The 14,931-nt window shown below is 52.0% G+C and overlaps 1 protein-coding gene across 3 annotated transcripts in view; it reads left to right on the plus strand.

Moving 5' to 3' along the window:
- The window catches only part of slc39a10 (solute carrier family 39 member 10), a 46,297-nt gene that overhangs the window by 22,173 nt on the left and 9,193 nt on the right, over positions 1–14,931 (plus strand). For all 3 annotated transcript variants that reach the window (XM_061226737.1, XM_061226739.1, XM_061226738.1), the window contains 5 exons: positions 8,126–8,301; positions 8,821–8,991; positions 9,519–9,639; positions 10,598–10,927; positions 11,563–11,643. In XM_061226737.1, the coding sequence (XP_061082721.1) occupies positions 8,126–8,301; positions 8,821–8,991; positions 9,519–9,639; positions 10,598–10,927; positions 11,563–11,643 (879 nt within the window). The remainder of the gene's footprint in view (positions 1–8,125; positions 8,302–8,820; positions 8,992–9,518; positions 9,640–10,597; positions 10,928–11,562; positions 11,644–14,931) is intronic.

Here is a 14,931-nt window from a genome sequence, read left to right on the forward strand (position 1 = left end):
TACACGCACACACGCGCACACACACACACACACACACACACATACACGCACGCACGCACACACACACTCACAGCAGAGCTGTTTCTCACCTGCGTGACTCACCTCATCTGTACTGCAAAAAATGGATTTTTAGTCTTGTAATAAGGCTTAAGAACCTATTTTTCTTCTCAAGTAGAAAATGTTAGCTTGTTTTAAATCACTGTTTGCTTGACAAGTGAAATTTTCTCACCTCATTGGCAAATCTTGAAATGCGGCAAACTTTATCACCTCATTGGCAGCTTTTTTTTTGTCTCATTTGGCAAAAAAGTAAAGACAAAGATACTTGTTAAGACTGACTTATTTTGTTTTTTTTGCAGTGTGGTTATGGATAGATAGATCATTATGGTGTATATACTGTTTTTCTAGACAGTCAGAGTGCTTTTTAGTGATGAGGGGAAGACTCGCCTCAAACACCACCAATGTGTAACAACCACCTGGGTGATGCAAGGCGGCCATTTTGTGCCAGAACATTCACCGCACACCAGCTGAGGTGGAGTGGGAGAGAGCAATGTTTTTGCAAAATGAATCAGGGGATACCAACGTATCCCCCTGGAACACCCACCAAACGGGGGAACTGTAAGAATGTGGCAAAATGGCCGACCCTGTTGTTCTCTGACGCTCTCATGAAGCCGCAGTTGGGTTGGGGTTTGGAGGGAGCCCTGGCAGGCAGCGGTGTAGGTCGGATGTTTCGGCTACTCCTGCGGTATTTGCCCTGGAGCATTAGTTACACCCCGCCACGCCCCACTGCTGGTTTCAGGATTGTGACACTGTGTACTCGCCTAAGAGGGGGATTTTTTTAAGAAGAAAAACAAAAAGCTGGCTTGTTGTACTTTTTTGTTTTGTTTGTTGAAGAAGGACGAACTGTTCTGGGAAGTTGTGTGTGCAGAGCTCCTGAGATTACCCTGTGACCATGGTTAGAGCAGGGCGATAGTGTGACCTCACCCAGTTTCAGCAATTATACAAGCGTTCCTGTGATGTGTGGTTAACTATTCATCAGGAGCTACACTTCAACTAGGGATCTGCCAGGTTGAAGTGTAAGAGAGGATCCGCTTTCTTATGCAAGAGGATTTAAACTTACAGCAACAACCACGCAGGTCACATTTCATTACAATATCTCAAGTCAGCCGATTAGTGAAGTCAGTGTCCAAACAAACCGAGGTTAGGCTTTTCACATTGTCAGAAACTCAAGTTGTTGTTGTTCTTCAAATGAGTGAGAGAAAAAGCGGCATTGACTCAACTGCCTTACCAAACAATAATAGCAATAAGAACAGTTGTTCACTTTTATAAACATCAACCTCTTTAGAGGACTGCGTTTATGCTACAGCCACTCTGGGTTAAGTACCTTGCACTATGGTACAACAGAGTCCAAATGAAACTTTCCACCTGGGACACAACCCTGCTCTTGAAATCCCACCAAAAGACCCAAAGTTATGAAAGAGAGGCCAGTAAAACAATAAAAACAGGCAATAAAAGTATAAAAAGTTGGTCAACCAGAGCGAGAAACGGACGGAGAGACCCAGTAACCCCGAGCAGGGGGGCGTTGTGACAGAGCCACGTCTTGCGCAGTCCAGTTCAGACGGAGGTTTCCCAGAACCCCAGCCAAAGCCCCACAGGACCGCCCGCACTGACCGCCATTCAGACACAAAATGTCTGCTGTCAGATTACCGCCATTACAGGCCTGTGTTGTGCACACCCTGATGTGTATTAATGCAGTCGGCGGTATTTAACAGACGAATGCGGGGCCCTGTTTGCGGCTCTTCCCCAGCTCGAGGTCAGACCCCCTTCCACCTCACGGGTGGGCGAGGGGCGCACAGCACTGACGGCAGGAGGGCGCCGCGGGGGCGTACGGATTTGGGCGGCCGCTTCAATACCCTCCGACTGCCAGCCAACTGCTCTTACTGCCTGAGTCATGTCGCCCCACCCATGTACCCATGTACTAGAGAAGCTATCTTTCAGATGAACCATGTTCCACTTAACCAGTTATGCATGCTATCAGTGTTCAGCCAGCGTTTGTGTATTTGTATACGTGTACATTTTGGCCTCTTTAAAGGAAGTGTGAATGGGAACTGAGTTGTGTCCGCAATGCTGAGGTCACATTGTGTCAGGCGCAGTGATAAGATCTGCATTTCACTTCCTTAAATGAAGCTTGCTTTTATTGCTATTTATCTCTTATGTACTTCTACTGTATGGATTTTTTTTTTATGGTCTCTTTTGTAACTGAGGCCAATTGAATGCCCATACACACCCACCCACACACACAAACACACCAGGTGGCAGACACACAGACAAACACTCCACACAGACGCCACAGCCCTAATTAAGAGACACCAATATGGGGAAAAAAGCGCAGCAGCAAAAGTAGAGAGAGGGCCGTGGGTTGAGCCTCGGGAGTGCTGCGTTTCCTCCTGGAGTAATTAGCTCTCCCTCATTAGCGTCCCGGCTCGCTGTTAAATATCCGACCCATGCGGCCGCGGTGACGCACCTGAGGGGCGCTCTGGAGCGCCCAGAACCGAGTCGAACCGCTCCGGACTGCTCGCCGCATCTGACCGTACGCACCACTGACCCTACGCGCCACTGACCCTACGCACCACTGACCGTACGCGCCACTGACCGTACGCGCCACTGACCGTACGCGCCACTGACCCTACGCGCCACTGACCCTACGCACCACTGACCGTACGCACCACTGATCCTACACGCCACTGACCGTACGCGCCACTGACCCTACGCGCCACTGACCGTACGCGCCACTGACCCTACGCGCCACTGACCCTACGCGCCACTGACCCTACGCGCCACTGACCGTACGCGCCACTGACCCTACGCGCCACTGACCGTACGCGCCACTGACCCTACGCGCCACTGACCGTACGCGCCACTGACCACCACTGTGCCGGTCACCCGGAGCTCTCACGGCAGGGGGAGGGGGCCACGGTAATGCTGCGGAGGGGGGCCTGGAAGGGGGGCGTTCAGAGGGGTAGGGGGCAGGGATAATGGTGGCTCATTAGCTCCGGCATCGCTGCCCCACAGCAGTGCCAGCCCACACGCGCCTCTCCAGCATCCACCACTCTGCGTTTGCATTCCGCCGCACGGATAACGCAAGGGGGCACTAAGGCTCTCCCTCTTTCTCCCCCTCTCTCTCCCCCTCTCCCTCTCTCTTTCTCTCCCCCTCACTCTCTCTCCCCCCTCTCTTTCTCTCTCTCCCTCTATCTTTCTCTCTCCCTCTCTCTCTCCCTCTATCTTTCTCTCTCTCTCTCTCTCTCTCTCTCTCTCTCTCCAATTAAAATGTTCAAATGGCGCCAAGTACCCTCTCCCCAGCCTTGGCTGGGAGGGTGTGGAATTAGAAAATTAGCTATAGGGGTCTAGAGAAACCCCCCCCCCCCTTTTCCTCCTCCTCTTCTTCTTCTTCTTTTCTTCCTCTGTCTGCCTGCATTTCTATGTTGCTGGAGGTGATAATGAGGCTGGGAGCAGATCAGTAGAGTAGAGGAGGCGTATGAAGATGCAGGTGAGGCCGTGCTAATGAAAGCGTTTCGGGTACGCCCCGTTACGGGAGACGGACGCCGACAGAGGCACCGGTGGGAGAGGGAGAGGGAGAGAGGGAGAGGGAGCAGCTCTGCCAGGCCTGTTCGTGTCTCTATTCTTTAGAGCCAGGAAAAACATTGGCTCATGGGAAGGCTTTTCGCCTGACCAGCGTACAGAAGCCTGCTCGGTCCACACAGTGAGACTGCCTACGGTGTAGGTCATTTTACTTATTTCATTTATTTGTCAGGGACCATGGACAATGCTTTACATAAATGCTACCAGTTGATATATTGTGCCAAATCTAGCCAAGGCTAATTTTGCTCTGCTTAAAGTCATAGGACCCAGTGGCTGACTGGCAATAAGAACAGGCATTGAAGACATGAGCGCATCAACAATATTCATATGCTTCTATCATAAAGATCAGCGCCCGCAGGCCCTGACAGGCTGCATTAGGGGTATGTGTCAGCTTCCCTGCTTTTTAAAATGATATTTTATTTTGAAGTCCTGCTAATGACATAGACCATGGCACACGGAGCTGGAAGGCTTGGGGAGGAACGCACAGGACCAAATAACGCCGAGACTGAGCTGCTGGTGCCTTGGCTGCCTTACAGCAGCTTTGTTGATTAACTGGCCGAATCCCTAACGCATGAACGTGAACTGCCAGGATCCGTCAGCCTCTCTGCGTTCAGCCTGGCCTGGGCGAGCTCCCGGCCTTACGCCGGGCTCCTGCTAACCAGCGCCGATTGGCCTGTGCAGAATGATGACGTGCACTGACGCCCACTCAGGCCCACTGAGTACTGTAGCCTGGCAACCCACTTCAGAAAGGGATGGGTTTTTATTTTAATTTATTTACACAGGCAGTAGGGAAACCGTCGAAAATATGAAAATGGATTGATATTGCAGCTCCAGACCGGCCCAACTGCGACAGCCTGTCTCAACAGGTTTTGGGCAGCGACCCGGGCCGAGTTTCACCTCTGTCCGTTTTATCCGATCCCTTAAGGAACATCAAAAACTCCATAAATCCTGAGCAGACCGGCAGCTGAGGCCTCCGGCCCAGGCACTGGCAGTTTAACTCCGAATGCTAACGCTAAAACGGCTCCCTAAAAAGGCCGCTACTGTACCCAGCGCGTAGTAAGCTGATCTCTGCCCCGGCCTTCAGAGACCTTTCCGGCAAACTCTTCGGCCTTTAGCCTGGGCGTGGTTCTGTTCAGGGGAGCACAGCAGCGAGCGTTGGCTAATTATTACAAAGCAAGCTAATCATCTCAAGATCGTAATTGTCGTCTGAGTGCCTCTGTGAAGCGTCTCCCTTTTGTGATTAGTATTCCTGGGAGCGTTTGCCTGCACTGTTTGTCTGTTGTTCACGGAGGGCTCTGCGCTGTTTGGAAATTGAAAATTTCTAGGGGGGTGGGGGGGGGTAAGGGGGGTGGGGTTTTAATGACTTTTAATCTCCGAGCTGCAAAGCTCTCCGTGGGGGTTCATTCCGCATAAGAGCACACCTCGTATAGTTTAATTACCCAAATCCCATAAATTAGCCAATATAAAGTGCAAATCCATAAAGCCACATATACTCTTGGGAATAATAAGTTGATGACATAAACATGTATGTTGGTTACAATGCCATTATGTATTCATGTCATTATGATGCATAATGTATGTAGAATGGGTAGCAGCCATTGTGTAAACCTGATAATGAACAGAATCGTAGTACAATTGACAGGCTTAAAACCAGGACCAGCTGTATAGTGAACAATAAAATGCATTCACCTTGATCAAATCCATATTTTAAATGCTTTTAACACTTTTTGCGCTCTTAAAATGTGAACACTGAGCAGATGCCTCTGAACAGAATGCGTTTATCCCAAAAAGCACAGTTATATAACGTTTTTTAAAATGTTTTTCTTTTCTTAATTTGCTTTAGTTTAAAAAAAATAACTGAAGTAATTTAATTTGCTTGTATCTGAAGGGTTTATGTATTAAAGATAGTCATAGGTATACTCGGCGCCCCTACAGACTGAATAGAGGACTGCTGAGGGTATTGGAGGCATCACAGTTGTAGTCAGCCTTCACTGCATGATGGTGGGCAGGGTGGAGCTAAAAACAGGCCTCCACGGAAAGCAGGGCCTCAGGCCCCTGTAGTTTATAGCTGGCCCTCATCACACTGTCTCTGTGTCTCTGTGGTCCCAGTGCTGCGGACCCACTAGGGACTGAGTCTGAGGAATTCATAATAATAACAATACTATGTTTTTATACTATGAGAATAACTTATATGGATAGCACAGTGACGTACGTACATATTTGCACAGTGGTACAATTTCTGTTATTTTGGCTCTGTAGTCCAGTGCTTTGAAATGAAACCGTGAATGTGAGGTTAAAGTGCAGACTGTCCGTTTTAATTTGAGGGTATTTACATCCATATCAGGGTTATGCGTGTTGGTATTGCATCCCTCTTTATACATATTCCTCACCTTTTTAGGGCACCAAAAGTAATTAGTGCAGGTATAAGGTAAGAAATCTTTCATTATCTCAGCATTTTTTTTGCCTTTGGAGTAGTATTATTGGGATTTGTCAACATCCCAGAGTTATGCCAATGACAGTCAAAGAAGCCATTATGAGGCAGAGAAATAAGAAAAAAAACTGCCACAGACAATGGCCAAACAATAGTGTTTCCGAAATAAAATGTTTGGAGCATCATTAAGACAAAAGAGTTGGGTAGATTTCATGTCCTTGAGGAGTTTCTAAGGTCACAGTAGGAAACCTATTTTATTTTCCTACAGGAGAGCTGTGTTTTGTTTTACCAGATGCCCCCCCCATCTAGTAAAACAAAACTGCAGCAGGGTTCGACCACCCTATGGTCTGTACCACGGTCTCGCCCTTCTCAAGTTTGTTTTAAGAGAACGTTTACACTAGGAAGAGGAGCCCAGCCCTCGCTCCGCCCTAAACAAGCGCAGAGAGGAATGCTTGACCCCTCCTCCGCCCCGTGCCCCACCACAGAGAGCTCCCCTCGTGACCGGGGCGAAGCCGAGTCACCGGTCACATGACCTCCCAGGCCGGCGCTCAGACCGGGCGGACGGGCTGTGGCACCAGGACCCGTGGGTAAACGTCTCACAGGGGCGGCGTGCACGTTCGTACCGCAGCGTGGCAGCTGTCGTTCAGGGTGCCCAGACGCAGCGGGCGGTGCACAGCAGCTGTGGGGCCGACGCGGCTCCACGGCGTTTCTGTATGAGCCGCTGTTCCGCGGGGAGAAGGCGAACACAACGGGGGGGGGGGGGGGGGCTCCCTGACTTCGCCCCGCGGCCGTAGACAAGGTCAGCCCGACACAGTCAAGCCGTCCTGCCTACCGCGTGCCCTCACCGGAATCACACACTGGATTGTTTTAATGGAGGAAGAGATGTCCTTAAAGCCGTAGTGAAATTATCCAGCCGTAAAACGATCGCGGGGAGCAGTTATCCGCTTCTGTGTCCCTGATACCGAATGGCGGGGCGAGAGGGCGCGAGGAAGGCTTTTGGAGAAAACGAGGAGCGTTCACAGCTTTTGCTGCCAAATGCTAAAAGCTTGCGGCTTTGTCTCCATGCTTTTGTGGTATTTGGGTATTTTTTTAATTTTTTTTTTTTTTTTGGTTAATTGGCGTGGCTTCTCCTAAGCGTCAGGCAGCTGAGCGTTGGCCCCCACGCCCCCCCTCCGTTTCATTCCCAGCCCCCCGCTCCCGGTTCCCCGCTCCACGCCGCCTGGCTCCGGTCCCGGCTCCAGTCCCGAGCGGTGGAAAGCGGGGCGCCTTTCAAATGCAGAGCAGGAGGCAGTGCGCTGGACGCCGATGAAAAGCACAGCACTGCACCCATGCCCAGGAGTCCTTAATCCATTAAAAAATGGGTAAAATATCAAATGTTTTGCCAGCCAAAAAAAAGGGTGGAGTTGAAGAGCTTTATTTAAAAGCGTTTTAAATGATTATTATACAGGATTACTGATGCAAAAACATTCATGCCTGCATCTAGGTTATTATTGCTCCCCTCCCCCAAAACGGTTCTGTAGTACCTGTATCACAGATTGTGTACACTAACCAGATGGTCTGCTCTGTACTCTTAACATTAAACGTTTGGTACCTCAACCCTTGAAGCCAAAACGTACCCAATTATAATGTGTTTTGTGAATATTTATGACGGAGCTGGCAATGGGTCGTCTTTCCTCGGCCAAGCCTCTTCCAGAATATAAACGGCAAACTATCATGGAAAGTGAAACCTCAGACCTCAGCCCCCTCAGGACCGTAGGCCCCCTCAGGACCGTAGGCCCCCTCAGGACCGTAGGCCCGTCGGAGCTGACTGTCTGGTGGCTGTAAAGCAGTGGTCTCCAACCCTGGCCTGGAGAGCGACTGGGTCCGCTGGTTTTTGTTTTCACCTTAAAATCAGCATGCGGTTGAGACCCAGGTAACCAGGTGAGGGGAACTGTGTAGCTCTCCAGGACCAGGGTTGGAGAGACCACTGCTGTAGAGGATCTGTTTGTGAGCGGTGTGCCCACTGGCTCCCCCTGCTGACTGGCTGGTGAAACTGCGTCTGCTCTCTCTCATGCGCAGGCTGGATCTGGGTGTGGGGGTTTGTGTCCATCACCATCATCAGCCTGCTGTCACTGCTGGGCGTGGTCCTGGTGCCCATCCTCAACCAATCCTGCTTCAAGTTCCTGCTCACCTTCCTGGTGGCGCTGGCCGTGGGGACGCTGAGCGGGGACGCGCTGCTCCACCTGCTGCCACACGTGAGTACTGCGCCCGGGCGCCCAGCTCCGCCCCCTGTGCCACAGCGGGGCTGATGGGAGTTGGAGTCCAAACCTCTCAAGCGTAGTCCATTTTCTCAAGCCTCTTCACTTCAGCTCCCATTAAGCTCTCTTGAAATGTACTGCGGCTGACAGGTGAATAAGGCCCGGCTCCTATAAATACTGGTGAGAAAGCAACGCCTTATTAACCCCGTCCTGGTGCTGTACCTCGTTCTCACAACTACTGACTGCTCTCCAGGAAGAAAAAGAATGTGATTTAAAATCACGAGTCGCTGACATGCACCAACACTGGGATTCCAGAAGCCTCCGTCTCCCGACATTACACATATCCAGCAATAGAGCAGACAAATTTAAGACTAAATGTGATCATTTCAGAATTCAGAATCCTATCTTTGACTGGGGAACCTGCCATTTTCCCAAAGATTAAAAAGAAAATCTTGTTTCACTGTGAAAAAAGCATTTTAGTCTCAGTAATGAAGACTGAAAATCTCTCCCGCACAGTCCCAGGGCCAGCACGACCACAGTCACGACGGAAGCCACTCGGGCGCCACCACCGACCTGATGGAAGACTTTGACGGGGTGTGGAAGGGCCTCACCGCCCTGGCGGGGATCTACCTGCTCTTCATCATCGAGCACTGCATCGGCATGGTCAAACACTACAAAGACCAGGGGGTGAGGACCGCAGCCCTCCCCGAACTCTGGCCTGGCCTCGTACCGCGCGGTACTGGATGGGGTCAACATTCTCGTGCTTCTTCATTAAACATTAACGTTAAAGTTATGTTCGTTCATTAATTAACGTTTAATTAATGTTCATAATCAGGTAGGTGTTCGAGACGGCGAACATTCAAACTATGTTTGCAGCAAATTGTTACTGTCGAACTATTTTAAATGAACATTCTGTTTAGTTAGCTACCTCTGCCTCTTTGATACAAATGGACGTTTATTAGGCCAAACAATGCTAGCTAGCTGATCAGCAATGTGGAGTTAAGAGCCTTGCTGAAGGGTCCAATAGCTGTGCTATTATTATCTTATCTTATCGTGGCTACACCGAGGCTGGAACCACCCACATTCCAGGTCCCGGGCATGTACCTGAGCCTCTAGGATACAGGCTGGCCCATCATGTAGGAAATGTGTGCAGAAAGCAGTGTGTAGTAGGAAACGCTGTGTGACGTGGGTGCGTCTCCTGGCACCTCCTGCAGGGGACCTTGTGCAGGAAGAGGAGGAAAGGGGAGGAGGCCAAGATCGGCAGGAAGCTGTCGGACCACAAGCTGAACCGCCGCTCCGACGCCGAGTGGCTCCACCTCAAGCCACTCACTGATGGTAGGTCACCCTGACCCCCTCCCCCAGTGTCAGACACGCATACACACACCCCCCAGTGTCAGACGCACGTGCGCGCACACACACACACCCACCCACCACCCAGTGTCTGACACACGCGCACTCACACACACACACACACCCCCCCCAGTGTCAGACGCACGTGCGCACACACACACACACACACACCCCCCAGCGTCACACACGCACACACCCCCCAGTGTCACACACACACACACACACACACACATACATGCACACACACACACACCCCCCAGTGTCACACACTCGCACACACACACACACACGCACTCACGCACACACCCCCCAGCGATGAAGTCGTTGATTAGATGGTAGTTGTGTTCGTTCAGACTGCAGTGTAGGGACACACACACACACACACACACACACACACACACACCCCAGTGTCTTCCAGTGCAGTCCTCCAGCCCAGCTGCTAGCGAATGCCCCCCTGCGCTGACGGAGCACGTCTGAGCATCCAGACAGGCGCCATCTTATTTGCGGGCACATAAAGAACAAAGATAAGGAAAGGCAGGGATTAAAATGGGGGGTAAGTATCAGCTCTGCTCTGAGACGCTGTCTGCAAATCGGCTTAGACACCTCGTTCCTGGGCCTTCGGCAAGGGGTCTTGGCTTCAGGAGGTGTAGGAGCGAATTACGACATTTTACTAGAAATGCATTCGAAATGAATGAAAAGGAAACTGGAATAGAGGAACTTCTTGTTCTTTTTGCGAGGACGTTTTCACGAATGCTAAAATAGTTCCAGGTAATGTCGCACTTGAACCTGTCACAGGTTCTTTTCTTGAAATAGTTTTGAACTCCATGACCACCATAAAAAACCGAATAAAAAAAACGCCATGGGCACACCAGGTGAGTGTGCTCTTCTCCCATTGGCCCGTTCTGAGCGTGTCCGCTCTCTCTCTCTCTCTCTCCGTTCTCAGGGGCCGACTCCTCCGTGCTGTCCTGCGACGGCAAGCACAACGACACCCAGCTGAGCGAGCTGCCGGAGCCCGAGTCCCCCAGCAAGAGCCCGCTGGCCCCCGCGGGGGTGGGCGAGGACGGGGGGCCCCTCTCCCCGGCCGCCGAGAACGGCAGGAAGGCCAAGACGAAGCGCCACGGTCACGGTCACGGTCACTCCCACGGTCACTCCCACGCGCCCCAGGGCCACTGCCACTCCGACCAGGAGATGAAGGACGCCGGCATCGCCAGCATCGCCTGGATGGTCATCATGGGCGACGGCATGCACAACTTCAGCGACGGCCTGGCCATAGGTGAGGCCCTGTCAGTGTGAAAATAAAATACACGCATTATTATTCAGAAGAGCGTGATGACAGTGTGCTTGTGTGCCAGCGATTGAGCAGTTCAGACAATGTGTGTGGCTGAGAAAACTGTGTGCATTTTTGTGTGTGCGTGTGTGCGTGTGTGCGTGTGCGCGTGTGTGCGCGTGTGTGCGCGCATGTGTGTGCGTGCGTGTGCGTGTGTGTTTATGTGTGTGTGTATGTGCATGTGTATGTGTGTGTGTGTGCGTGCGTGTGCGGGCGTGTGTGTGTGTATGTGTGCGCGTGTGTGCGTGTGTGTGCGTGTGCGTGTGTGTGTGCGCGTGTGCGTGTGTGTGTGTGCGTGTGTGTGTGTATGTGTATGTGCGTGTGCGTGTGTGTGTATGTGTGTTTATGTGTATGTGCGTGTGTGTGTATGTGTGTGTGCGTGTGTGTGTATGTGCGTTTATGTGTGTGTGTATGTGCGTGTGCGTGTATGTGCATGTGTGTGTGCGTGTGTGTGTATGTGCGTTTATCTGTGTGTGTATGTGCGTGTGCGTGTGTGTGTATGTGTGTGTATGTGTGTGTGTATGTGCGTGTGCTGATTAGCGCAGGCTCACTCTGATCCCTCTCGGCCCTGTGTTCACCAGGAGCCGCGTTCAGCTCCAACGTCACGGGAGGCATCAGCACGTCCGTCGCCGTGTTCTGCCACGAGCTGCCCCACGAGCTGGGTAAGTGTCAGTCCCCCGGGGCAACAGGCAGGGGCAGAGAGACCAGAGCCAGGGCCCTGCCCCCCCACGGGGCAACAGGCAGGGGCAGAGAGACCAGAGCCAGGGCAGGGCACACGACCACATCTACTGTAGGCCTCAGAGATGAATCCACACTTTAATAAGCCTTTTTTCCCGGCTGTTGCATATTTCCAGACCGGCCTCGTGGGGATAGAGCCACAGCGTGATTGCTGTTAGATTGAGCTGCTCTTCAGGGATGTTGGACTGTGAGATTGGGGCGGTGAGATCGTGATTGGTGTTGGACGGCAGCAGGTCTTACGGGGTTAAAAACTGCAGATGTGGGAATGTGGGCTCGTGTCAGACAGCCGATCCGCTCTCTCTGTCTCACACGACCACCCCCTGGTCACATGACTGTGGAGACGGACAGGGCGAGGCCTCTCAGGGCACAAGTGCTGCGTTAACAAGGAAGAGGAAGAGGAGGAGGAGGAGGAGGCCACGGGACCTGAGAGGAGAGCAGCAGTGCGTTACATTAAAGGCATTTGGCAAGCGCTCTTATCCGGAGTGTCGTATAACAAAGTGCATACCCATAACCAGGGACTAGTACACTGAAAGAGAGAAGTACTGTTTCAAGTGCTAGGAATACCACAAAGATAAGGTCTTGTAGATTCATCTGATGACAAAGGATTATGTCTATAAGCCGTTTTAGGAAACACAAAAAACACAAAGCTAAGAATAATAAAGTGTACAGCACATGGGTGCCCTGGTTGGGGAGGGGTGTGAGCCCGGGCACTGTTGCACAGGGGCGATGAGGCGTGTGGTGGTGTCAGAGGGTGTGAGCGGTGTGTTGGGGAGACGGTGGTGTCAGGGTGTGAGCGGTGTGTTGGGGGAGACGGTGGTGGCAGAGGGTGTGAGCGGTGTGTTGGGGGAGACGGCGGTGTCAGGGTGTGGGCGGTGTGTTGGGGGAGACGGCGGTGTCAGAGGGTGTGAGCGGTGTGTTGGGGAGATGGTGGAGTCAGAGGGTGTGAGCGGTGTGTTGGGGAGACGGTGGAGTCAGAGGGTGTGAGCGGTGTGTTGGGGAGACGCTGGTGTCAGGGTGTGAGCGGTGTGTTGGGGGAGACGGTGGTGTCAGAGGGTGTGAGCGGTGTGTTGGGGAGACGCTGGTGTCAGGGTGTGAGCGGTGTGTTTGGTGTTTGGGGAGACGGTGGAGTCAGGGTGTGAGCGGTGTGTGGGGGAGACGGTGGAGTCAGAGGGTGTGAGCGGTGTGTTGGGGAGACGGTGGAGTCAGGGTGTGAGCGGTGTGTTGGGGAGACGGTGGTGTCAGGGTGTGAGCGGTGTGTTGGGGGAGACGGTGGTGGCAGAGGGTGTGAGCGGTGTGTTGGGGGAGACGGTGGTGTCAGAGGGTGTGAGCGGTGTGTTGGGGAGACGGCGGTGTCAGAGGGTGTGAGCGGTGTGTTGGGGGAGACGGCGGTGTCTCAGGGGGTCCCGTTAGCCTTGATTGTGTGTGCCTGAGCGTGGAGCGTTAACGACCCATCGCCGCACACGGCTAGCGCCCTCACACAGCTCCTCACACTCACACAGCTCCTCACACTCAAGGTCACCCGCATAAGCCAGCTGAGCCCTGAGAGAGATGGAGAGAGGGGGCAGAAAGGTGTACAAGGTAAAGAAACAGGGGAAAGTGGGAATGAAGGAGCGGTAAAGGGAGGGGGACGGGCGTAGAGAGTGGGATAGACAGGGTGGGAGAGAGAGAGAGAGAGAGAGGGAGAGAGAGAGGGTGGGAGAGAGCGGGAGAGCACTAAAAAGTGAGCAAGAGCAATAGAGAGCTAAATGCACTGCAGAAATGGAGGAATGGAGCGCATTCTCTCGCAGACTTCTGAAATAAGACCTGTTAGCACGCGCCGTGTTACCTCACACACCCCAACCCCTCTCTGCAGCACACAGGTGTGTGCTCCCTCACCTAAGCGAGGTGTTTTCACAGCGCGTCGACAAGAGTCTTCTCCCACCACAGAACCGTCATTAAGACCCTTTCTGTGAAGACACTTAAACCACGGAATACCACCACGCCACGGCTGATACCAGCGTCGGCAGGAATAGCATATGCGCTGCCATCTGTCAGAGCTGTTAAATAAAGACTCCGTTCCTTCTCTCTGGGCCCTCTGCGTGGAGAAGTCTCCGGCATTTCTGAATATGATTAAGCAGGAACCAGCCATTCTTCCAGCTGTGCAACCACTGCAAATCAGTCTTTTTGGACAAAAAAAAAGAAGAAAAAGAGAAAGTTAGCTGTCAGTTGCATAAAAACTTGAACTGTCAGTCGCATTAATTTAGCCATCTGCCGCATAATCGCATGTAATCACTGCACAATATCGTAGGATGTTTCATTTGATTGTCTTAAGACAGATCTGCTTAATTGCTTTTTTATAATAATAATAATAATAATAATAATAATAATAATTCCATAACACATAACACCCTTGCGATAGGGCTCAGTGGTACAGGGAGAAAGACATTACATCAGCCTGGCTCTTGGCGTACAGCAGTGGGGAGATTCAGTACTCTCAGGAGTACTGAGCCAGTATCAGCACACAGCAGAGGCTCAGAGAGAGGAGATCTGTCTGAAGGGGGTCTGAGGAGCCGTGACTCAGACTGTGGGAGGATGAAGCAGAGGTCTGCACCGTCCGAGGAAAATATGCCATATGTCATAACGCTGTCCGGTATGATGATGATGATGATATGACTGCCTGCGCACAGTCCTGGTGTCTCAGGGCTGGTGATAGGCGAGCACCCAGGGTTTAGGATTCGGCTCCCTCTGGAGGGAGATGAGCAGGGGAGTGTCATGGCTGTAGATCAGACCTGCAGCAGCTGCACAGGTCTGGTGGTGGAGTCAGGGAGGCCAGCACGTATATGTAGGCAGATCTAGAGACAGGCTACAGCCTGGGGTTGGCTGAGAGGAACACGGCGCTAAGACACTGGAGAGCTAGTACAGTCCTTCTGTTCATACGCATGTTTTTTCTCCTGTACACCCAGGAGGTACTGGGCATGCATCCCTCTGTAATTCTCACGTCAGTGGAATAGAGCCTCAAGAGGTGGTAATCGAACTGCAAGAGGCGAGGACAACAATCACTTGTTTTGTCTTCTTATTTCCTGCAATTTGCTTTGCCCCATAGCACGAGGACCGTTTCCTTAATAATAATGCTCATGAATTATTACGGAATAAACTGGATGTGCCTTTGTTCTCTCGCTCCCCGGCGGTTGTCAAACCGGTCGGCCGCCAGCCCGGGCGAGAGACGGGGAACC

The sequence above is a fragment of the Conger conger genome, chromosome 17 (genome assembly GCF_963514075.1).
Source record: "Conger conger chromosome 17, fConCon1.1, whole genome shotgun sequence".
Lineage (NCBI taxonomy): Eukaryota > Metazoa > Chordata > Actinopteri > Anguilliformes > Congridae > Conger > Conger conger.